Here is a 27,179-nt window from a genome sequence, read left to right on the forward strand (position 1 = left end):
GACCACACAGGAAAAAAAAAATTCTAACTACTAACAACAATCTTCTTAGTAGGGGACAGGGTCTGGAGAATATCTCCTCTATTTTTGCCTTGAATTTGGCTTGCTTGATCTTATGAAGGTGTTGTGCAGATAGTGCAAGGTGTTATGAGTTCATGAGTGTAATAGCTAGGTTATGTCAATAATACATTTCATAGCACTTTCCCCCATCAACCAGCTCTTACATTCTTTCTGTTTCTTCCTCCTGAGCTGCGGTGATGGCAGTGGTAATGGTAGAGGTAGTTGTTGTTTGTTGTTGTTGTGGTGGTGGTGGTGGTGGTGGTGGTGGTGGTGGTTGTGGTGGTGGTGGTATGAAAGATTCCCCTTAGTCTCAGTACTCTGAAGAGTTATGAATCTCTTCACTGACTGTTCCCTGTTTAAAAAAAAAAAAAGAAAGAAAACTTTTCTGACAAATTCTGAGATTAACTGATGTCTATGGGTATAAACAAATATTCAAAAAACCATCTGACAACATGACAATTTAGAAAAATGCAATAATAGGCTCTATCCTAGGGTCTATTCCTAACCATCCATGAACATTTGACTAGAATTACCATATCAGGAATGAAAAACTCCCTACTTTGGAGCAGGCCTAAAATTCAGTGAGAATGAGGTTGTTACCTATAACGGTTGTGCCACTATTACAGTAGTTGATACATTTTGCCTGGTAGATTGCTATTGTAGCATGCAAGGTACTGTACTAGGTAAGACCATTGATATCCTCTACCTACTGCCTCTAGTCTATGGAATGATGTTACATATATATATATATATATATATATATATATATATATATATATATATATATACACACACACACATTCCTGGACTGTCTCTTGGCCCATGAGAATATGAGAAACCACAATTTTACATGCTTGTCATAATAAATTCCATCATGTTGTTCCTGCCTTGATGGAAGAAAAACTTTCTGGAACTGTAAGTTTAAACTTTCTCAAGGACATTTTTGTTAAGTGGTTGGTCATAATGATGACATTTTAAATACTTAATATTTTAGTGGTTTCAGTAGAAAAAATAACCATGCTGTTCTCGGGCTCTTGGAACTTATTTGTGGGACAAATGTAGGTAAATTTAGAGATGATCAGTAGGGCACCTTCTGACCACTGGAAGTAGAACCCTGTGGAATGTCCTAGTGTCAGTGTAAAATCCTAGAAAGTTGACAGAAAATAAGACAGTAGAGATTGCACTGAGATCTTAGGAAAAGGCTAAGATTACAGGCAATGTGGGGCAGGATCAGATTCCGTTCAGGAAGCTTGTGAATGGGCTCCGCATGAAGATGAGGTAAAATATCCAAGTTACAATAAAGTTCTTAGATGAATAGGGAATAGATTGTTTTGTTTTGTTTTGTTTTGTTTTGTTTTCTGAGAAAAGCTGGTAGCTTTGAGTTGCATCTGCCTGAGGGAGAGTATAGACTGTGTGGCAAGGCCACAGGGTGGGATTAGCTAAGTCTCTCTGAGCTCAGATGATGGCAGCAGGTGCTCCAGACATTAAAAAACAACAACAACAACAAAAAAAAAACCCTTGTGATTGAATATTTACTCTTCAGAGTTGTGTTGTCACTCTGGTGCATGGTTGCCTTTAGTAATGGCGGTGTCTACTTTGAGCCATGGTATACTGGAAACTAATTTTTGTGGATTTGTAGGAAGTTAGAGCTGTGCTTATCTTCGGTCTTAGAAGAATTTAGAAATAGGACTTGTCAAGTGTTTCCAATGTGGTTGTCCAGTTTCTATGTCCTTGCTGTGGACTTTTCCCTCTTTGACAGTAACCTTTCCCCTATGGCTTACAGTTTGACATTTAATTTATTAGTGCTGCTCTGCACCCCTCCTGCCGGGAGGCTCTGTGTGGTTTATTGACAGTTCTTTGTTTACTTTTCAGGTTTGTACTACAAGGTTTAAGAATAAGAACAAGGTTTTTTTTTTTTTTTTTTTTTTTTTAGAAAAAAAAAAGAAATAGGACTTTTGAAAATGTTTGTTGACAGAATATTAAATTAGTGAAAACTACAGAACTCTGAGAAATCAGCCTGTGTTTTGAAGCCAGGCTACATAGAATTTTTGTCACCGTAGCTTGAACTAAGAAAGTAGACTTTCTTCTTATACTTTTGGTTGTGAGCCTAGCCTTTAATGCCTGAGCCATCTCTCCAGCCCTACTTCCTTCTTCTTATCCCTAAGGGTGTGTGTGTGTATGTGTGTGTGTGTGTGTGTGTATTTTTTCTGAAAATTTTCATTTATTCCAATGTGCTTTACCTCAAACCCACTACATCCTTAATTTCCTTAGATTATTCTAGATAATTCCATGCATTCTTTGTAGGATCTTCTACAACAAAATTTAATTTGAAGATGCATGACAAAATGGTGGGTAAAGGAAATCAGGTGAAGAAATGTGATTTTATCTCACTGTGCACACTGAAATAAAACAATAAAGATGGTAGCTCTTTAGATGGGGGAATATGACACAAGACTGATGTTCTCAACTTTACGAGAGTTCATCAATTACTTTTATCATTTTTTTAACAAAATACCTAAATGAAGCAGCTATGGAAGGATGATATTTTAGTATGTATTTTGAGAAAATAGTCAACCAGGGTGGGGAAGGCATGGTATTGAATCCTGAGGTTGATGGTCACATTGCATCTAGAGTTGCACACCATAGAGAGCTAAAACCTTATGCACCTAGCTGTGTCCTTTGCAAACATTCTAAGCCAAAATTCAACTAAATTCTTTCACTTAAACTAAATGATTTTGCTCAGATTTTGCTTCCCCTCCTCAATTAACCAAATTTAGAAAATGTTTTATAGTGATACACAGAGATTTATTTCCAAGTTGATCAGAGGTCCTGCCAAGTTGAATGTCAATAAAACTGTCATATATTGGGAGTGAAATAACTGTCATTAAATGGTTTTAGTCATTAAAATAATCGTTTCTCTTGAAAGGTGGTAATTTCTTGAATTTGAAATAAAGGATTAAATAAGGTTTATAGGAATAAAAGTGCCTTGAGTTAGTTCTATCTTAGGCAAATTTACTGAGTTGAATTGATCTTAAGCATGTATTGATATATATATTTCTTCTTAATTGAAGAATTAACTCCTGTAAATAGAAGAAACACACACAATTGATGGGAAATCACTATTCCCTATCTCATGTATTTTTGTGACAATGTGTGTGTTTTTATAATTAGCCAAGCTTTTAAGTGTAGGTATTAATTTATTAGGTTCTGTTAAAAAAGAACGTAAGCATGAACTTCAGAGTTCAAGATTCTAGCTATAAAAGGGATGTTATTACCATATTCAATGTTGCTTTATGAAATTGGTCAGAATGCAATTATGCTAAATTAAACATTTTTCTAGAGAAGTAGATCATTTGAAGGTGTCCCTACTGTTATTAGACTTGGACATCACAGTTGAACCCAAAGCCAAGTCTAGATACCCATGCTCAATATGCTAATTAACAAAAATGTTAACAGTAGAAAGCAGAAAAGGAGATTTATCGATGCAGCCACATTGGGAAGAGGAACAATGAGATCCATAGAAAACCTTAACATCATCATCAAGTTTCTGAATTGAGATTCAAGTTTAAACAGAGGGCAAAATTGTGTATATCAAAGCAGTTCCTTTCACTGTATAGCCCTGTTCACCCATCATTTTCTGGGCTTCAGTTTCCTCCTCTATGGTAGTCTGACAAGTTGTAAGAGCAGTGTGCTATTTCTCTTAGGAAGACAGGTTCCCTACTCTGGCTGGTTTCGTTTCCTTCTGTCGCTATGAGATTCCTGAGGGAATTCTCATTGGTTTTGTTCTGTTGTTTCAGTAGTCTGGTACATTGATAGAGCCAGGTGTTCATTAGAATGCCTTAATTTCTGCCTGAGTTCTTACAATATAATTATATAATCTCTCTGTTCTTCTGTCCTTCCCTATACCTTTGGATGAAAGGATCACCATCTACATTGCTTCCACACTAATTGCCAACATATTTTTGCTTCAGAATCCAGAGTCTGATATCTTTTTAGTATCTTTCCTTACTCATCACCTACAAGGGGACTAAACCTATTACCTTGTTTTGCCATAGAAATTGAAGGTGATCATGAGTCTTGATGTTAAATTTGCTGGTGATTATAATTACTCTCACAATACTCTTCTTCCGGTTCTTCAGATCAAGTTGCATGTTTCCTTGTCTCTCCAAGTATATGAGACTAAATAGCTGGCCACTGTATATATCCTTATGTGTTATGTTTATTTATATATCCTTATGTATTATGTTTATTCTCTGGTTCCTCTTACCCATACTCTTTCCCAGTGTCTGTGTTGTGGACACACTGTTCATTTGAACCCTTTAACATTTAGTGACATAAAACAGATATTTTAGTTTCTACCTTGATGAGGAACAGTCAATTTATGGGGGAGGGGCATGTTACTGCTATGATTTCTATTAATCTTGAACATTTTCTTTCTTCATATGCATATTGTTTGGACTGTCCACAGATGTTTTAGTGGTAGAAGAAAATGGTCTTTTATTTCAAATGGCCAGAAAAAGCACAATATGGAAAAGTCACACTAAGACTCAGTGTGGAAAATCTTTGTATTTGTCATTTTTGGATCACTTTTGATATGTGTGTAAGATAAGTAACATTGTATCCATTTGGATTTTTAAATATTTCTGTTATCATATTATTCATCAAATTGTGATATTGAATGTAAGTCACAGGATCCAAAACTGCATCAGATATTTCCCTTGGAGAGTGTTCATTTATTTGTTTAGTCTTCTTTTTATCCCTAGTTTTATTTCTAGAGTTCTCAATTTCAATAGCAGTTTTTGATAGAGTATGAAATACCATGGGGGAGGGGTTGTCATGTGAAAACCTAATTGGTAGAATTACTGTGGAAAGAGGAGGATATTTGGAAAAGATGTGATTGGAGAAAATGGCTGATTAGAGGTACGTCTTTAAATTCCTGAGTCCTTTGCCAATTTTTCCTTTCTATGTGCTATGAAGTAGAGACTGTCCAGAACACTGTACTGCCATCAAAATGCTATGAAGCTCATCATGATGGGCTGAATTTACTGACATGAAAGTCAAAATTAATCTTCCTTCTTATAAACTTCCTTCTCCAGGATTTTTTCACACATAAGGAAATTGTAACACTGAAATTGGTCCCAGAGAGATGTATTCATTATTGTGATAAACCTTCCTCTGAGGCTTTTAAACATTTGCAGGAAGAATTTGCAAGTTTTAGAGAAGAAAATAATGCAAACTACAGGATGTTATAAGCTCAAGAAATAGACAAATCTTATGGGAGCACATTAGAATACATATTGCTAATAAAAATACTGACACTGAAGGCTGGGCATATAAAGTATAATAAGCATGCTGTGTATAGATGAGATAAAGATATGCATGCTCTATTCTACGAAAAACATGCCTACATGGTGAATATCCTAACACTTGGTGGCTGGCTGTGTTGGAAGTTTATAATTATATAGTTATAAAAGAAAATCAGAACAGAATGAATAAGATGTTTTTAGTCTGGTTAGAGATGTTTGTATAATATTTGTGCTTAGGAAGTTCTTTTTTCAGAAAATATTAGATATAACAAAACCCTTCATATGCATTACACTAACGCAATAGGAAAAATGTCATTAGTGCATCCTGGAACTTAACCATATGATACCAGAATATCAAGACTTGGATGTGGCAAACTTACCTGAATGTCCCTGGATAAATAGTGCCTCTAGACATATAGCACAGTCACAGTCACCTAGAAAATTGTCTCCTTAAGTATGATTTTTACAATATTTAACTACTCAGATTCTCAGGGTTTGCAGACTCCATCCATGTAAGCCTAGACATAGCTGAAGTTATCGGCAATTTTTAAAAATATTTTTTTATTATGTATTTTCCTCAATTACATTTCTAATGCTATACCAAATGTCCCCCATACCCTTCCCCCCACTCCCCTACCCACCCATTCCCACTTTTTGGCCCTGGTGTTCCCCTGTACTGGGGCATATAAAGTCTTCATGTCCAATGGGCCTCTCTTTCCAGTGATGGCCTATTAGGCTATCTTTTGATACAAATGCAGCTAGAGTCAAGAGCTCCGGGGTAGTGGTTAGTTCATAATGTTGTTGGACCTACAAGGTTGCATATCCCTTTAGCTCCTTGGATACTTTCTCTAGCTTCTCCATTGGGGGTCCTGTGATCAATCAAATAGCGGACTGTGAGCATCCACTTATGTGTTTGCTAGGCCCCGGCCTAGTCTCACAAGAGACAGCTATATCAGGGTCCTTTCAGCAAACTCTTGCCAGTGTATGCAATGGGGTCATCATTTGGAGGCTAGTTATGGGATGGATCCCTGGATATGGCAGTCTCTAGATGGTCCATCCTTTTGTCTCAGCTCCAAACTTTGTTTCTGTAACTGCTTCCATGGGTGATTGTTTCCAATTCTAAGAAGGGGCAAAGTGTCTACACTTTGGTCTTCGTTCTTCTTCAGTTTCATGTGTTTTACAAATTGTCTTTTATATCTCGGGTATACTAAGTTTCTGGGCTAATATCCACTTATCAGTGAGTACATATCATTTGAGTTCTTTTGTGATTGTGTTACCTCACTCAGGATGATGCCCTCCAGGTCGATCCATTTGCCTAGGAATTTCATAAATTCACTCTTTTTAATAGCTGACTAGTACTCCATTGTGTAAATGTACCACATTTTTTTTGTATCCATTCCTCTGTTGAGGGGCATCTGGGTTCTTTTCAGCTTCTGGCTCTTATGAATAAGGCTGCTATGAACATAGTGGAGCATGTGTCCTTCTTACCGGTTGGGACATCTTCGGGATGTATGCCCAGGAGAGGTATTGCGGGATCCTCTGGTAGTACTATGTCCAATTTTCTGAGGAACCGCCAGACTGATTTCCAGAGTGGTTGTACAAGCTTGTAATCCCACCAACAATGGAGGAGTGTTCCTCTTTCTCCACATCCTCACCAGCAGTGTCCTTTAATCTTTCTCCACTGTTCTTTCCTGCTATGGAAACATATTAGCACCAGCTGCAGTTGTTCCTTCCATTCCCATAACCTTTAGAGAATACCGGGGGAAACAATGATGTGGAAACTTGGTGCTGAATCATCTTCCACCAATCACAGAACAGAATTGTAAGTTTGGTTTTGTGTGTGTTCAATGAAATCACCTTTTTTTGTTTTTCACCATTGAAACCAAAAACTCAAGGTATAAATAGCTGTAAAGGAAAAGCGTTTCACTTCAGACACACTGAAAAACTATGAAGATCATCACCTTCTTCACTTTTCTGGGAGCTGCTGGTGAGTCTTTCAAAGAACATTTCATCAGATGTATATTATACATACAAGTTTGTGTTTTGTGAGTGGGAAAACAGTAACTAAGTAAATATTCCATGTGCAAGGGGCTAAAAGCAGGCAGTCAACACTATTTGCTACATTTATGTATTCTATAGCTTAGTAGATGAAAAGAAACAAACAGTGCAAATGAACTTAATGGGCATCCTGACATTTGTGTGAAGAAGTCTAAATAATTGGAATTATTTTCTGCTCCAAGGAAAAGATGTAAACATTAAATTCTAATTATGTGGAAGATGAAACTCTGCTTATTTATATGAAGTTATCATAATTAGAAGAGATAGGGTATTTTTCATGGGTAAAAACTTTAGGTTCTATTCACAAAATCTTTACTAAGAAAATCAGTCCTATATCAGTGTTGCTGAATACTGAAGAACAGGAAAAATGATATTTTCTAGGGTAATACAACTAAATTTAAAACTAAATTTTCATAATTAAAATGGGTTTTGATTTGTAAAGTTTCTCATGTTTGGAAAATTCAGCCACTATTTTTAAATATTACAATGTTCAACTCATACAGATTTATTATGGTCTTTAGATTATATTAAATATTGAGGGTAGTTATAATCACTATAAATTATGTACATGTATTGAATTTAGTAATAATAAAAATACTAGGACAAACTCTTGATGAATCAGTGTATGAAAAATGCTAAATGCATTAATATATGTCCAACAGATAACTGAAATAACAGGAAACTTTTGGAAAGAAAAACATAGAATTGTGGTTAAATGATTTACACAAATTGTATTCAATAAACTAACTCAGTCACTCATTTGTATGTGTTAGGTATTTTAAAAATTAAAGATAAATTTAAAAGTCCATTGAATGTGATGAAAAATGTTCCTTTGAATAAATGGCTTGCCTCTATGCCTTGGGAACCAGGAAAGATACTGGGACCCTGTACCAAAAAGATAAATTCAACACTTGAAAGTAGTTTTTGCTCTCCAGGGACCACTATGCTACACATAATCACACACACACACACACACACACACACACACACACACACACACACACACACACACAGGCACACACACACACACACGCACCACAAACAGAGAGAGAAAATAAATAATTTTTACTTTTAGATTTGATTCACCATGATATCAAGAGAGTATATGCTGATATTAGAAAATGATAACTTTCAAGAGACTATAAGCATATTTTACCCAACAGGAGGATATGTGTCTTTTCTGGTTGGTCTGTACAAACTTCATTTGGAAGACTAATTTTGAGACAAGTCTTCTTATGCTAAATATACAAAACTCTCCCCCAGTTGCTCTCCCAGCTAACAGTGATGACAAGATTGTTGGAGGCTACACATGTCCGAAGCATTCGGTTCCTTACCAGGTGTCTCTGAATGATGGCATTAGCCATCAGTGTGGTGGCTCCCTTATCAGTGATCAGTGGGTACTGTCTGCTGCTCACTGCTACAAAAGGTAATGAAACAATACTCAAATTTCTATGTTCTACGGTCATTCTGTCCTCCGGTATCACCTTAAGGGCATGGTCCTTTGTGAATCTGTACGGGCAGGACACACCTGATGGAATGCTCTATCCTGAACATTGGCTGTAAGGCACAATACACATTAACTTCATAGCCCTGACAGTACTGGATGCTTTAAGAAGATGATGTCTGTGTTTTTATGTTCAGAACTTTCAGTTTGGTAAAGAAAAACCTCTACAGGGATATTTAGAAATCTTTTATCTTTTAATGCAGAAGACTCCAGGTTCGCCTTGGTGAACACAATATTGATGTCCTTGAGGGTGGTGAGCAATTTATTGATGCAGAAAAGATCATTCGACACCCAGACTATAACAAGGACACTGTGGATAATGACATCATGCTGATTAAATTGAAGTCACCTGCCATCCTTAACTCCCAAGTATCCACAGTCTCTCTGCCCAGATCCTGTGCATCTACAAATGCTCAGTGCCTTGTTTCTGGCTGGGGAAATACTGTGAGCATTGGTGGTAAGTGTCAATGGAACTTGTCCATGTGTAAAAATAAGAGAGACAAAATGTATGTTGGTTGTCAACATGGCAAAATTGTCACTGTGAGAGATACTTGTAGAAGTTTTAAACAAAGACAGTCTAGGAATGTATAATTTGTAGGCCAGAACATTGCTTCACTGGGACCATGGGGGGAAACCAATAGCATTTGAAATGTAAATGAAGAAAATATCTAATAAAAATGTAAAAAAAAAAAAACATGAGCTATTAGCAAGATGCTAAATTATTTACCTGGTGGAGTCAATTATATGAGGGAATGAAAACTCAAGTGATAAACAGAAGAGATGCCTGGGATTTGTTGTTCCCTGAAGAATCTATCTCATGGAGGAAATACTAAAATATTTGAAAATCCAAAAGCCAACAATGTATTGTCATAAAGGACAGCTTATTAAAACTATTGGGGAAAATGTTCTAAAAGAAAAATATGCTTAAATTATGATGTTTGGCAAATAGAATTAGAAATTTCAGGGAAGATATTGAGTGACCTTGCCTTCTTTTTTCTCTCAACAGGAAAATACCCAGCACTCCTTCAATGTCTGGAAGCTCCTGTCCTCTCGGCCAGTTCTTGCAAAAAATCCTACCCAGGCCAGATTACCAGCAATATGTTCTGCCTGGGATTCCTGGAGGGTGGAAAGGACTCCTGTGATGTGAGTGTTCTTTGACTCTTTCTACAAATGATTGTTCTTTGACTCCTTCTACAACTGTCTCTCTCTCTCTCTCTCTCTCTCTCTCTCTCTCTCTCTCTCTGTGTGTGTGTGTGTGTGTGTGTGTGTGTGTGTGTTTGTGTGTGTGTGTCCCTCTGTCTGTCTATTTTTCACTCCATCAGTATCCTTCTCCTTGGCTGAGAACCATGTACATCTGTCTGGAAGAATTCCCATGGGATGAGATAAGTCCTATGAGTAAAAACAGGTTTTCTCACTGTAATATTCATGGATAACCTCAAGGTTGAACTATGTACAAAAGATGGTATGCAAACAGTACATGGAAACAAACTTCTGAGAAGCTGGTTTATAGCATGCAACCACTCTTGAAAGACAGCAAAAGGAACAGCAAGAAATACCGCCAGCCTTTATCTTTTCCTGACCTTTGTCAACTAAGGAACCTTGAGCTTATAGAGACAGTATTAAAAATAAGGGGTAAATTGCAATTAACTGTACAGGGAGTCTTCATTGCTTCAATGTCAGTACCTGTTATTTTGGCTCCATGAAAACAGGAAAACATCGTGGAGTCCATTCTCGCACCTCAACATAAACATATTGTAATCTTATTTTCTTTCTGACCAGGGTGATTCTGGTGGACCTGTCGTCTGCAATGGAGAGATCCAGGGTATTGTCTCCTGGGGTTCAGTCTGTGCAATGAGAGGGAAGCCTGGTGTTTACACCAAAGTCTGCAACTACCTAAGCTGGATTCAGGAGACCATGGCGAACAACTGATTTCTCTTGCCTTCCATAAATCATCTATTTCTTATCCATTTCTCTTTCTTCTTATGCCTGAAATGAGGTTGAAATAAATACATTTCTGCTGCTCTATATATAATAACATTTTGCTCTTGTATTCTATGATTTACCATTCTTTAAAAATTGGTTGATAAATGAGAACATAATTATAGAGTTGAAAATTCTAAATAATTCAACATTCATATAACAATAAGAATTTTCTCATATTTTTCTATGGTCTATGATGTATGGTGAATACATTAGTAAAGTGCTTGCATTAGCATTATATTTTTACAGAATAATGATAATATTTTATTAATAGGTCATATATATTTTGTTTTAAAAATATAGCTATCATACACATATGTTTAAACTTCCTACATTGCATATTTCCATCTTAAAATAGATAGCATGAAATTGTTATTCATTGATAGCATACCAATTGATATGAAACTGCTATCTATTTTACCAATCACCAAGTTATCTAAGTACTCCTTGAAAAACTGAAATTCATCATGAATATTTCTGATGCCTGGTGTCTTGCATGTCCTAAAATACAGTGCTATGTCTTCCTTATATTTTTAATTTTATTGCTAATCTTTTAAAATCTAAGAATCTTTATTGTGCTTAGTGACTGAAAACTACAAATGAAGTATTTTTTTTAGGATTTATTTTTTTTCACTTCCATATCTGTGTGTACATATGTGGAGGTGTATACAATTTAGCAAGGTGACTTTAGAGAAAAGAGCTGTTAGAGACCTTTGTTCTACAGTATAGGGATTTCAGAGATGCCAAACAGAACTTCTGGGAACCAAATCTCAGTCTTTTATAAGAATAGTATATGCTCTTTTCCTCTGAACCATTTCTAAAGCTCTTGAGGAATAATTTTTAAATACATATTTGTCCTAAGTTTTGGCCACTTAACCTCTCCTCACTTAAACACCAAATCAAGACCAGATTGTACATAAATTAAAGCTATATGCAAACAAATATGAATCATTTAAGTTTCACAATTTGGGTCCTCCCCTCTATTGTCATATTTCCCTGGGAACAGAGATAGCATCTGTGTTTTAGCACAGCCTGCAGAATGAGAAACAACCACATTTCCTCACCTGCTTTCCACCAATCATCATTTGATCATGGATCACCAAACCAAATATCTGCTGAAGAAGAACCTACAAATGCTACCTGTGATTAAACAGAATGATAAAGGAAAATTAAGGACACAATGGACTTGAGTCAGTGCAGAGTGGAATAAACAGAATAGTGCAAGGGTTTAGAAACAAAAACTATATCCTCAGAGTCAAGGAAAAGAAGCATAGTGCATTAGGCAGCTCAGGCTGCTATGGTTAGAAGGAAATTCAGACCCCAGCTTCAAAACACAAGTAATCTTCTCATGAGTCTTCACTATCAGAAAATTTTCAATGAGGGGAGGTGAAATTCCAATAGATCAAAAGCACAAGTCCAAAAGTCCCCTCTGAGGCAGACACAAAGCAAGTTCAGCTGCCTATGAAGCTCCTGAAAGAGCTCATAAAGAATTACACACTTCCAAAATGCAGTGGTCCAAGAAAGATGTTTCCATGACAAAATAGAGGAAATAGATAGAAAGGAAAGAATGGACTGAAGCAAAAACACTTGACTCTGAAGCATAAGCACTAAATCCTGAGGCTATTTGTGAAGTGTCTAGAACAGATGATGCCATCATCTGAGCTTCAAGACTTAGACAACCCAACCCTGTGGCCATATGACACAGTCCATATTCTCTCTCTCTCTCCCAGAAAGATGCAACTCGAAGCTACCAGCTTTTCTTGACAAATGCACTATATCTCTGGCACCTCTGAGAATGTAGGCTTTTCACTGCAACATGGGCTTCAACCACAGCCTCATGCAGAACTTGTTCACAAGTTCCCTTAATGAAGGCTGATCTCTCTACATCTTAGCTGAAATGCCAGGATTTTCCTAACTATCTAGACAACAGTTTCCATAACTCTCGAACACTTAGATTCTTCATTCCTGCAATGCCAGTACCTCTTAGACAAACAGCTTTTCTTCCAGCATAAGAAGAAACATGGTCCTTTGGTCTATCACTGAAGTAGTTTCTGGGCAATTGAAATCATAAAAATTCATGTCTAACACAATTCTACTCTCCCTTTTGCTCCCATTTCTCACTATAAACACTGTGTAAGCTGTGAGTATCCTACCTGAAGTTCCTCTCAAGTGTCTCCCCACAAACCCTTAAATTACCAGGGAAAATATCATTCTTTCTTCTTTGAGACATTGGCGTAATCATTGATCAGTTAGAAAGTAATTGTGCAAGGAATATAAAACTATATTCATAGTTACCTCTGAGAGCTTGCATGATAAACTTCTAATCCTAAGTAACTGCAAAGTAGTAATATGTAACTGGCACTACTATTAGCCACAAGGTTCAGAAGAATATCACTTTTGTTAGTCATATGTTAGCCTAAAGCATTGTCCAAAGAGTTTGTGTCTGCATCAAAGAAATCATAAAAAAAGTCATGGTCAAATTTTGTAACTCTATGAGGATTACTTGACATAAAAACTTAAGGGGGGAAAGAATAACCTGGGCCTTTAGGTTGTGAGTCTAACAATATGTGGCTTGATTTAACTGTGCAGTAAACCATGGAGGGAAAAACTGGTGGCAAAGAAGAATCAGTGCTTCATAACAGTCAGAATACAAAGACTAATGAGATACTAGGGCTACATATAACATACAGAGTCACTAGTCTGTTTGCAACTTTCTCCCACTCAACCCCACCTACCAAATTAGTGCTACTAACTGAAGATCAAGTTCAACACATGAAACCATGAGCCATATTTTATAGTTTAGTCCATGTGAACAGGATACTTCTCTTGATTTGGGTCCACTCAAGCCTTCACATTTACTCTCTATACACTTTTATATTGCTGGTATTTCCACTTTTTAAATCTCTCCTTTGTTATAAGTTTTACCAACACAGTTACATGAGCTGTACTGATAAGGGATTGCTACAAGTATTATGAATGCGACAAGTCCCTTCCGCTCGACTCGAGACTCGAGCCCCGGGCTACCTTGCCAGCAGAGTCTTGCCCAACACCCGCAAGGGTCCACACCGGACTCCCCACGGGACCCTAAGACCTCTGGTGAGTGGATCACAGTGCCTGCCCCAATCCAATCGCGCGGAACTTGAGACTGCGGTACATAGGGAAGCAGGCTACCCGGGCCTGATCTGGGGCACAAGTCCCTTCCGCTCGACTCGAGACTCGAGCCCCGGGCTACCTTGCCAGCAGAGTCTTGCCCAACACCCGCAAGGGTCCACACGGGACTCCCCACGGGACCCTAAGACCTCTGGTGAGTGGACCACAGTGCCTGCCCCAATCCAATCGCTCGGAACTTGAGACTGCGGTACATAGGGAAGCAGGCTACCCGGGCCTGATCTGGGGCACAAGTCCCTTCCACTCGACTCGAGACTTGAGCCCCGGGCTACCTTGACAGCAGAGTCTTGCCCAACACCCGCAAGGGCCCACACGGGACTCCCCACGGGACCCTAAGACCTCTGGTGAGTGGAACACAGCGCCTACCCCAATCCAATCGCGTGGAACTTGAGACTGCGGTACATAGGGAAGCAGGCTACCCGGGCTTGATCTGGGGCACAAACCCCTTCCACTCCACTCGAGCCCCGGCTACCTTGCCAGCTGAGTCGCCTGACACCCGCAAGGGCCCACACAGGATTCCACACGTGATCCTAAGACCTCTAGTGAGTGGAACACAACTTCTGCCAGGAGTCTGGTTCGAACACCAGGTATCTGGGTACCTGCCTTGCAAGAAGAGAGCTTGCCTGCAGAGAATACTCTGCCCACTGAAACTAAGGAGAGTGCTACCCTCCAGGTCTGCTCATAGAGGCTAACAGAGTCACCTGAAGAACAAGCTCTTAACAGTGACAACTAAAACAGCTAGCTTCAGAGATTACCAGATGGCGAAAGGCAAACGTAAGAATCCTACTAACAGAAATCAAGACCACTCACCATCATCAGAACGCAGCACTCCCACCCCACCTAGTCCTGGGCACCCCAACACAACCGAAAATCTAGACACAGATTTAAAAACATTTCTCATGATGATGATAGAGGACATCAAGAAGGACTTTCATAAGTCACTTAAAGATTTACAGGAGAGCACTGCTAAAGAGTTACAGGCTCTTAAAGAAAAGCAGGAAAACACAGCCAAACAGGTGATGGAAATGAACAAAACCATACTAGAACTAAAAGGGGAAGTAGACACAATAAAGAAAACCCAAAGCGAGGCAACGCTGGAGATAGAAACCCTAGGAAAGAGATCTGGAACCATAGATGCGAGCATCAGCAACAGAATACAAGAAATGGAAGAGAGAATCTCAGGTGCAGAAGATTCCATAGAGAACATCGACACAACAGTCAAAGAAAATACAAAATGCAAAAGGATCCTAACTCAAAACATCCAGGTAATCCAGGACACAATGAGAAGACCAAACCTACGGATAATAGGAATTGATGAGAATGAAGATTTTCAACTTAAAGGGCCAGCTAATATCTTCAACAAAATAATAGAAGAAAACTTCCCAAACATAAAAAAAGAGATGCCCATGATCATACAAGAAGCATACAGAACTCCAAATAGACTGGACCAGAAAAGAAATTCCTCCCGACACATAATAATCAGAACAACAAATGCACTAAATAAAGAGAGAATATTAAAAGCAGTAAGGGAGAAAGGTCAAGTAACATATAAAGGAAGGCCTATCAGAATTACACCAGACTTTTCACCAGAGACTATGAAAGCCAGAAGAGCCTGGACAGATGTTATACAGACACTAAGAGAACACAAATGCCAGCCCAGGCTACTATACCCGGCCAAACTCTCAATTACCATAGATGGAGAAACCAAAGTATTCCACGACAAAACCAAGTTCACACAATATCTTTCCACGAATCCAGCCCTTCAAAGGATAATAACAGAAAAGAAGCAATACAAGGACGGAAATCACGCCCTAGAACAACCAAGAAAGTAATCATTCAACAAACCAAAAAGAAGACAGCCACAAGAACAGAATGCCAACTCTAACAACAAAAATAAAAGGGAGCAACAATTACTTTTCCTTAATATCTCTTAATATCAATGGACTCAATTCCCCAATAAAAAGACATAGACTAACAGACTGGCCACACAAACAGGACCCAACATTCTGCTGCTTACAGGAAACCCATCTCAGGGAAAAAGACAGACACTACCTCAGAGTGAAAGGCTGGAAAACAATTTTCCAAGCAAATGGACTGAAGAAACAAGCTGGAGTAGCCATTTTAATATCGGACAAAATCGACTTCCAACCCAAAGTTATCAAAAAAGACAAGGAGGGACACTTCATACTCATCAAAGGTAAAATCCTCCAAGAGGAACTCTCAATTCTGAATATCTACGCACCAAATGCAAGGGCAGCCACATTCATTAGAGACACTTTAGTAAAGCTCAAAGCATACATTGCACCTCACACAATAATAGTGGGAGACTTCAACACACCACTTTCTTCAAAGGACAGATTGTGGAAACAGAAACTAAACAGGGACACAGTGAAAATAACAGAAGTTATGAAACAAATGGACCTGACAGATATCTACAGAACATTTTATCCTAAAACAAAAGGATATACCTTCTTCTCAGCACCTCACGGGACCTTCTCCAAAATTGACCATATAATTGGTCACAAAACAGGCCTCAATAGATACAAAAATATTGAAATTGTCCCATGTATCCTATCAGACCACCATGGCCTAAGACTGATCTTCAATAACAACATAAATAATGGAAAGCCAACATTCACGTGGAAACTGAATAACACTCTTCTCAATGATACCTTGGTCAAGGAAGGAATAAAGAAAGAAATTAAAGACTTTTTAGAGTTTAATGAAAATGAAGCCACAACGTACCCAAACCTATGGGACACAATGAAAGCATTTCTAAGAGGGAAACTCATAGCGCTGAGTGCCTCCAAGAAGAAACGGGAGACAGCACATACTAGCAGCTTGACAACACATCTAAAAGCCCTAGAAAAAAAGGAAGCAAATTCACCCAAGAGGAGTAGACGGCAGGAAATAATCAAACTCAGGGGTGAAATCAACCAAGTGGAAACAAGAAGAACTATTCAAAGAATTAACCAAACGAGGAGTTGGTTCTTTGAGAAAATCAACAAGATAGATAAACCCTTAGCCAGACTCACTAGAGGGCACAGGGACAGCATCCTAATTAACAAAATCAGAAATGAAAAGGGAGACATAACAACAGATCCTGAAGAAATCCAAAACACCATCAGATCCTTCTACAAAAGGCTATACTCAACAAAACTGGAAAACCTGGACGAAATGGACAAATTTCTGGACAGATACCAGGTACCAAAGTTGAATCAGGATCAAGTTGACCATCTAAACAGTCCCATATCACCTAAAGAAATAGAAGCAGTTATTAATAGTCTCCCAACCAAAAAAAGCCCAGGACCAGATGGGTTTAGTGCAGAGTTCTATCAGACCTTCAAAGAAGATCTAATTCCAATTCTGCACAAACTATTTCACAAAATAGAAGTAGAAGGTACTCTACCCAACTCATTTTATGAAGCCACTATTACTCTGATACCTAAACCACAGAAAGATCCAACAAAGATAGAGAACTTCAGACCAATTTCTCTTATGAATATCGATGCAAAAATCCTCAATAAAATTCTCGCTAACCGAATCCAAGAGCACATTAAAGCAATCATCCATCCTGACCAAGTAGGTTTTATTCCAGGGATGCAGGGATGGTTTAATATACGAAAATCCATCAATGTAATCCATTATATAAACAAACTCAAAGACAAAAACCACATGATCATCTCGTTAGATGCAGAAAAAGCATTTGACAAGATCCAACACCCATTCATGATAAAAGTTTTGGAAAGATCAGGAATTCAAGGCCCATACCTAAACATGATAAAAGCAATCTACAGCAAACCAGTAGCCAACATCAAAGTAAATGGAGAGAAGCTGGAAGCAATCCCACTAAAATCAGGGACTAGACAAGGCTGCCCACTTTCTCCCTACCTTTTCAACATAGTACTTGAAGTATTAGCCAGAGCAATTCGACAACAAAAGGAGATCAAGGGGATACAAATTGGAAAAGAGGAAGTCAAAATATCACTTTTTGCAGATGATATGATAGTATATATAAGTGACCCTAAAAATTCTACCAGAGAACTCCTAAACCTGATAAACAGCTTCGGTGAAGTAGCTGGATATAAAATAAACTCAAACAAGTCAATGGCCTTTCTCTATACAAAGAATAAACAGGCTGAGAAAGAAATTAGGGAAACAACACCCTTCTCAATAGTCACAAATAATATAAAATATCTTGGCGTGACTCTAACTAAGGAGGTGAAAGATCTGTATGATAAAAACTTCAAATCTCTGAAGAAAGAAATTAAAGAAGATCTCAGAAGATGGAAAGATCTCCCATGCTCATGGATTGGCAGGATCAACATTGTAAAAATGGCTATCTTGCCAAAAGCAATCTACAGATTCAATGCAATCCCCATCAAAATTCCAACTCAATTCTTCAACGAATTGGAAGGAGCAATTTGCAAATTTGTCTGGAATAACAAAAAACCTAGGATAGCAAAAAGTCTTCTCAAGGATAAAAGAACTTTTGGCGGAATCACCATGCCAGACCTAAAGCTTTACTACAGAGCAATTGTGATAAAAACTGCATGGTACTGGTATAGAGACAGACAAGTAGACCAATGGAATAGAATTGAAGATCCAGAAATGAACCCACACACCTATGGTCACTTGATCTTCGACAAGGGAGCTAAAACCATCCAGTGGAAGAAAGACAGCATTTTCAACAATTGGTGCTGGCACAACTGGTTGTTATCGTGTAGAAGAATGCGAATCGATCCATACTTATCTCCTTGTACTAAGGTCAAATCTAAGTGGATCAAGGAACTTCACATAAAACCAGAGACACTGAAACTTATAGAGGAGAAAGTGGGGAAAAGCCTTGAAGATATGGGCACAGGGGAAAAATTCCTGAACAGAACAGCAATGGCTTGTGCTGTAAGATCGAGAATCGACAAATGGGACCTAATGAAACTCCAAAGTTTCTGCAAGGCAAAAGACACCGTCAATAAGACAAAAAGACCACCAACAGATTGGGAAAGGATCTTTACCTATCCTAAATCAGATAGGGGACTAATATCCAACATATATAAAGAACTCAAGAAGGTGGACTTCAGAAAATCAAATAACCCCATTAAAAAATGGGGCTCAGAACTGAACAAAGAATTCTCACCTGAGGAATACCGAATGGCAGAGAAGCACTTGAAAAAATGTTCAACATCCTTAATCATCAGGGAAATGCAAATCAAAACAACCCTGAGATTCCACCTCACACCAGTCAGAATGGCTAAGATCAAAAATTCAGGTGACAGCAGATGCTGGCGAGGATGTGGAGAAAGAGGAACACTCCTCCATTGTTGGTGGGAGTGCAGGCTTGTACAACCACTCTGGAAATCAGTCTGGCGGTTCCTCAGAAAACTGGACATAGTACTACCGGAGGATCCAGCAATACCTCTCCTGGGCATATATCCAGAAGATGCCCCAACAGGTAAGAAGGACACATGCTCCACTATGTTCATAGCAGCCTTATTTATAATAGCCAGAAGCTGGAAAGAACCTAGATGCCCCTCAACAGAGGAATGGATACAGAAAATGTGGTACATCTACACAATGGAGTACTACTCAGCTATTAAAAAGAATGAATTCATGAAATTCCTAGCCAAATGGATGGACCTGGAGGGCATCATCCTGAGTGAGGTAACACATTCACAAAGAAACTCACACAATATGTATTCACTGATAAGTGGATATTAGCCCCAAACCTAGGATACCCAAGATATAAGATATAATTTGCTAAACACATGAAACTCAAGGAGAATGAAGACTGAAGTGTGGACACTATGCCCCTCCTTAGATTTGGGAACAAAACACCCATGGAAGGAGTTACAGAGACGGAGTTTGGAGCTGAGATGAAAGGATGGACCATGTAGAGACTGCCATAGCCAGGGATCCACCCCATAATCAGCATCCAAACGCTGACACCATTGCATACACTAGCAAGATTTTATTGAAAGGACGCAGATGTAGCTGTCTCTTGTGAGACTATGCCGGGGCCCAGCAAACACAGAAGTGGATGCTCACAGTCAGCTAATGGATGGATCATAGGGCTCCCAATGGAGGAGCTAGAGAAAGTAGCCAAGGAGCTAAAGGGATCTGCAACCCTATAGGTGGAACAACATTATGAGCTAACCAGTACCCCGGAGCTCTTGACTCTAGCTGCATATATATCAAAAGATGGCCTAGTCGGCCATCACTGGAAAGAGAGGCCCATTGGACTTGCAAACTTTATATGCCCCAGTACAGGGGAATACCAGGGCCAAAAAGGGGGAGTGGGTGGGCAGGGGAGTGGGGGTGGGTGGATATGGGGGACTTTTGGTATAGCATTGGAAATGTAAATGAGTTAAATACCTAATAAAAAATGGAAAAAAAAGTATTATGAATGCATATGCTTGTCTAGCCTTCCAGGTTTTCCTTTGAAATCTGTGTGGAAGCACCATCCTTCACATTTCTCCTCTTGCATTTTTTATGACGGCAAAACTATCATCAAATGATGACATCAAATTTTGCCAACTCTAACAGAGTCACCTGAGGAACAAGCTCTAACCAGAGACAACTATAACAACTAGCTTCAGAGATTACCAGATGGCGAAAGGCAAACGTAAGAATCCTACTAACAGAAATCAAGACCACTTACCATCATCAGAACGCAGCACCCCCACCCCACCTAGTCCTGGGTACCCCAACACACCCGAAAAGCAAGACCTGGATTTAAAAGCATATCTCATGATGATGGTAGAGGACATCAAGAAGGACTTTAATAACTCACTTAAAGAAATACAGCTAAACAGAGGAGAACACAGCTAAACAGGTAGAAGACTTTAAAGAGGAAACACAAAAATTCCTTAAAGAATTGCAGGAAAACACGACCAAACAGGTGATGGAATTGAATAAAGCCATCCAAGACAGAAAAAGGGAAGTAGAGACAATAAAGAAAACCCAAAGTGAGGCAACGCTGGAGAAAGAAACCCTAGGAAAGAAATCTGGAACCATAGATGCGAGCATCAGCAACAGAATACAAGAGATGGAAGAGAGAATCTCAGGTGCAGAAGATTCCATAGAGAACATCGGCACAACAATCAAAGAAAATACAAAATGCAAACAGATCCTAACTCAAAACATCCAGGAAATCTAGGACACAATGAGAAGACCAAACCTACGGATAATAGGAGTTGATGAGAATGAAGATTTTCAACTTAAAGGGCCAGCAAATATCTTCAACAAAATTATAGAAGAAAACTTCCCAAACCTAAAGGATGACATGCCCATGAGCATACAAGAAGCCTATAGAACTCCAAATAGACTGGACCAGAAAAGAAATTCCTCCCGACACATAATAATCAGAACAACAAATGCACTAAATAAAGAGAGAATATTAAAAGCAGTAAGGGAGAAAGGTCAAGTAACATATAAAGGCAGGCCTATCAGAATTACACCAGACTTTTCACCAGAGACTATGAAATCCAGAAGAGCCTGGACAGATGTTATACAGACATTAAGAGAACACAAATGCCATCCCAGGCTACAATACCCAGCCAAACTCTCAATTACCATAGATGGAGAAACCAAAGTATTCCACGACAAAACCAAATTCACACTTTATCTTTCCACGAATCCAGCCCTTCAAAGGATAATAACAGAAAAATAACCAATACAAGGACAGAAATCACACCCTAGAAAAAGCAAGAAAGAATCCCTCAACAAACCAAAAAGAAGACAGCCACAAGAACAGAATGCCAACTCTAACAACAAAAATAAAAGGAAGCAACAATTACTTTTCCTTAATATCTCTTAATATCAATGGACTCAATTCCCCAATAAAAAGACATAGACTAACAGACTGGATACACAAACAGGACCCAACATTCTGCTGCTTACAGGAAACCCATCTCAGGGAAAAAGACAGACACTACCTCAGAGTGAAAGGCTGGAAAACAATTTTCCAAGCAAATGGTCTGAAGAAACAAGCTGGAGTAGCCATTCTAATATCGAATAAAATCGACTTCCAACCCAAAGTTATCAAAAAAGACAAGGAGGGACACTTCATATTCATCAAAGGTAAAATCCTCCAAGAGGAACTCTCAATTCTGAATATCTATGCTCCAAATGCAAGGGCAGCCACATTCATCAAAGACACTTTAGTAAAGCTCAAAGCACACATTGCACCTCACACAATAATAGTGAGAGACTTCAACACACCACTTTCATCAATGGACAGATTGTGGAAACAGAAACTAAACAGGGACACAGTGAAACTAACAAAAGTTATGAAACAAAAGGACTTAACAGATATCTACAGAACGTTTTATCCTAAAACAAAAGGATATACCTTCTTCTCAGCACCTCACGGGACCTTCTCCAAAATTGACCGTATAATTGGTCACAAAACAGGCCTCAACAGATACAAAAATATTTAAAATGTCCCATGCATCCTATCAGACCACCATGGACTAAGGCTGATCTTCAATAACAACATAAATAATGGAAAGCCAACATTCACGTGGAAACTGAACAACACTCTTCTCAATGATACCTTGGTCAAGGAAGGAATAAAGAAAGAAATTAAAGACTTTTTAGAGTTTAATGAAAATGAAGCCACAACATACCCAAACCTATGGGACACAATGAAAGCATTTCTAAGAGGGAAACTCATAGCTCTGAGTGCCTCCAAAAAGAAACTAGAGAGAGCACACACTAGCAGCTTGACAACACATCTAAATGCTCTAGAAAAAAGGAAGCAAATTCACCCAAGAGGAGTAGAAGGCAGGAAATAGTCAAACTCAGGGGCAAAATCAACCAAGTGGAAACAAGAAGAACTATTCAAAGAATTAACCAAACGAGGAGTTGGTTCTTTGAGAAAATCAACAAGATAGATAAACCCTTAGCCAGACTCACTAGAGGGCACAGGGACAGCATCCTAATTAACAAAATCAGAAATGAAAAGGGAGACATAACAACAGATCCTGAAGAAATCCAAAACACCATCAGATCCTTCTACAAAAGGCTATACTCAACAAAACTGGAAAACCTGGACCAAATGAACAAATTTCTAGACAGACACCAGGTACCAAAGTTAAATCAGGATCAAGTTAATGATCTAAACAGTCCCATATCACCTAAAGAAATAGAAGCAGCCATCAATAGTCTCCCAGCCAAAAAAAAAAAAAAAGCATAGTACTTGAATCCTAGCCAGAGCAATTCGACAACAAAAGGAGATCAAGGGGATACAAATTGGAAAAGATGAAGTCAAAATATCACTTTTTGCAGATGATATGATAGTATATATAAGTGACCCTAAAAATTGCACCAGAGAACTCCTAAACCTGATAAACAGCTTTGGTGAAGTAGGTGGATATAAAATTAACTCAAACAAGTCAATGGCTTTCTCTACACAAAGAATAAACAAGCTGAGAAAGAAATTAGGTAAACAACATCCTTCTCAATAGTCACAAATAATATAAAATATCTTGGCATGACTCTAACTAAGGAAGTGAAAGATCTGTATGATAAGAACTTCAAGTCTCTGAAGAAAGAAATTAAAGAAGATCTCAGAAGATGGAAAGATCTCCCATGCTCATGGATTGGCAGTATCAACATTGTAAAAATGGCTATCTTGCCAAAAGCAATCTACAGATTCAATGATTTGCCATCAACATTACAACTCAATTCTTCAACGAATTAGAAAGAGCAATCTGCAAATTCATCTAGAATAACAAAAATCCTAGGATAGCAAAAACTCTGCTCAAGGATAAAAAACCTTCGGTGGAATCACCATGCCTGACCTAAAGCTGTACTACAGAGCAATTGTGATAAAAACTGCATGGTACTGGTATAGTGACAGACAAGTAGACCAATGGAACAGAATTGAAGACCCAGAGATGAACCCACACACCTATGGTCACTTGATCTTTGACAAGAGAGCTAAAACCATCAAGTGGAAAAAAGACAGCATTTTCAACAAATGGTGCTGGCACAACTGGCAGTTATCATGTAGAAAAATGAGAATTGATCCATTCCTATCTCCTTGTACTAAGGTCAAATCTAAGTGGATTAGGGAACTCCACATAAAACCAGAGACACTGAAACTTATAGAGGAGAAAATAGGGAAAAGCCTGGAAGATATGGGTACAGTCCAGAGACCTCAGGAGCCATTCTCAGATTTTGTGGCCAGAATGACAGAGGCAGCAGGGCGTATTTTTGCAGATTTGGAGCAAGCCGCACCTCTGGTAGAACAGCTTATTTATGAGCAAGCCACACAGGAGTGCCGAGCGGCCATAGCCCCAAGAAAGAACAAAGGTTTACAAGACTGGCTCAGGGTTTGTCGGGAGCTTGGGGGACCTCTCACCAATGCAGGCTTAGCGGCCGCCATCCTCCAATCCCAAAAATGCTCCATGGGCAGAAATGAATCAATGCATAGATCTTGTCCAGGAACAACTAGATGTATTATGGCAAATAGCTCAGCTGGGATGTGAACAAAAGTTTCTGGGATTATGCGTTACTTCCATTCAGTATGAGAAATTTACTAGGGTAGCTAATTTGTCAAAAAGTCTTTCTCAGTATATGTTACAGAATTGGACTGCTGAATTTGAACAGACCCTTCGGAAATTGCCATCATTCAGGTCAACTCCACGCGCTTGGACCTGTCCCTGACCAAAGGATTACCCAATTGGATCTCCTCAGCATTTTCCTTCTTTAAAGAATGGGTGGGGGTGATATTATTTGGAGATACACTTTGCTGTGGATTAGTGTTGCTTCTTTGGTTGGTCTGTAAGCTTAAGGCCCAAACTAGGAGAGACAAGGTGCCATTCGGTATTCCTCAGGTGAGAATTCTTTGTTCAGTTCTGAGCCCTATTTTTTAATGGGGTTATTCGATTTTCTGGAGCCGACCTTCTAGAGTTCTTTATATATATTGGATATTAGTCCCATTTATCAATTCCTGATCTTATAGCACAAGCCATTGCTGTTCTATTCAGGAATTTTTCCCCTGTACCCATATCTTCGAGGCTTTTCCCTATTTTCTCCTCTATAAGTTTCAGTGTCTCTGGTTTTATGTGGAGTTCCCTAATCCACTTAGATTTGACCTTAGTACAAGGAGATAGGAATGGATCAATTCTCATTTTTCTACATGATAACTGCCAGTTGTGCCAGCACCATTTGTTGAAAATGCTGTCTTTTTTCCACTTGATGGTTTTAGCTCTCTTGTCAAAGATCAAGTGACCATAGGTGTGTGGGTTCATCTCTGGGTCTTCAATTCTGTTCCATTGGTCTACTTGTCTGTCACTATACCAGTACCATGCAGTTTTTATCACAATTGCTCTGTAGTACAGCTTTAGGTCAGGCATGGTGATTCCACCGAAGGTTTTTTATCCTTGAGCAGAGTTTTTGCTATCCTAGGATTTTTGTTATTCTAGATGAATTTGCAGATTGCTCTTTCTAATTCGTTGAAGAATTGAGTTGTAATGTTGATGGCAAATCATTGAATCTGTAGATTGCTTTTGGCAAGATAGCCATTTTTACAATGTTGATACTGCCAATCCATGAGCATGGGAGATCTTTCCATCTTCTGAGATCTTCTTTAATTTCTTTCTTCAGAGACTTGAAGTTCTTATCATACAGATCTTTCACTTCCTTAGTTAGAGTCATGCCAAGATATTTTATATTATTTGTGACTATTGAGAAGGATGTTGTTTACCTAATTTCTTTCTCAGCTTGTTTATTCTTTGTGTAGAGAAAGCCATTGACTTGTTTGAGTTAATTTTATATCCACCTACTTCACCAAAGCTGTTTATCAGGTTTAGGAGTTCTCTGGTGCAATTTTTAGGGTCACTTATATATACTATCATATCATCTGCAAAAAGTGATATTTTGACTTCATCTTTTCCAATTTGTATCCCCTTGATCTCCTTTTGTTGTCGAATTGCTCTGGCTAGGATTCAAGTACTATGCTTTTTTTTTTTTTTTGGCTGGGAGACTATTGATGGCTGCTTCTATTTCTTTAGGTGATATGGGACTGTTTAGATCATTAACTTGATCCTGATTTAACTTTGGTACCTGGTGTCTGTCTAGAAATTTGTTCATTTGGTCCAGGTTTTCCAGTTTTGTTGAGTATAGCCTTTTGTAGAAGGATCTGATGGTGTTTTGGATTTCTTCAGGATCTGTTGTTATGTCTCCCTTTTCATTTCTGATTTTGTTAATTAGGATGCTGTCCCTGTGCCCTCTAGTGAGTCTGGCTAAGGGTTTATCTATCTTGTTGATTTTCTCAAAGAACCAACTCCTCGTTTGGTTAATTCTTTGAATAGTTCTTCTTGTTTCCACTTGGTTGATTTTGCCCCTGAGTTTGACTATTTCCTGCCTTCTACTCCTCTTGGGTGAATTTGCTTCCTTTTTTCTAGAGCATTTAGATGTGTTGTCAAGCTGCTAGTGTGTGCTCTCTCTAGTTTCTTTTTGGAGGCACTCAGAGCTATGAGTTTCCCTCTTAGAAATGCTTTCATTGTGTCCCATAGGTTTGGGTATGTTGTGGCTTCATTTTCATTAAACTCTAAAAAGTCTTTAATTTCTTTCTTTATTCCTTCCTTGACCAAGGTATCATTGAGAAGAGTGTTGTTCAGTTTCCACGTGAATGTTGGCTTTCCATTATTTATGTTGTTATTGAAGATCAGCCTTAGTCCATGGTGGTCTGATAGGATGCATGGGACATTTTAAATATTTTTGTATCTGTTGAGGCCTGTTTTGTGACCAATTATACGGTCAATTTTGGAGAAGGTCCCGTGAGGTGCTGAGAAGAAGGTATATCCTTTTGTTTTAGGATAAAACGTTCTGTAGATATCTGTTAAGTCCTTTTGTTTCATAACTTTTGTTAGTTTCACTGTGTCCCTGTTTAGTTTCTGTTTCCACAATCTGTCCATTGATGAAAGTGGTGTGTTGAAGTCTCTCACTATTATTGTGTGAGGTGCAATGTGTGCTTTGAGCTTTACTAAAGTGTCTTTGATGAATGTGGCTGCCCTTGCATTTGGAGCATAGATATTCAGAATTGAGAGTTCCTCTTGGAGGATTTTACCTTTGATGAATATGAAGTGTCCCTCCTT

The 27,179-nt window shown here is 38.6% G+C and overlaps 1 protein-coding gene and 1 further gene across 1 annotated transcript; both read left to right on the forward strand.

Annotated features, from left to right (window-relative positions):
• The window catches only part of Tcrb (T cell receptor beta chain), a 667,076-nt gene that overhangs the window by 66,183 nt on the left and 573,714 nt on the right, over nt 1-27,179 (forward strand).
• Nucleotides 7,294-10,949, forward strand: 1810009J06Rik (RIKEN cDNA 1810009J06 gene). The gene is made up of 5 exons (NM_023707.3): nt 7,294-7,350; nt 8,685-8,847; nt 9,129-9,382; nt 9,932-10,068; nt 10,705-10,949. The coding sequence occupies exons 1-5, from the start codon at nt 7,311-7,313 to the stop codon at nt 10,852-10,854; spliced, it is 744 nt and encodes a 247-aa protein (NP_076196.1). The 5' UTR covers nt 7,294-7,310; the 3' UTR covers nt 10,855-10,949.

Source organism: Mus musculus, chromosome 6 (assembly GCF_000001635.26).
Source record: "Mus musculus strain C57BL/6J chromosome 6, GRCm38.p6 C57BL/6J".
Lineage (NCBI taxonomy): Eukaryota > Metazoa > Chordata > Mammalia > Rodentia > Muridae > Mus > Mus musculus.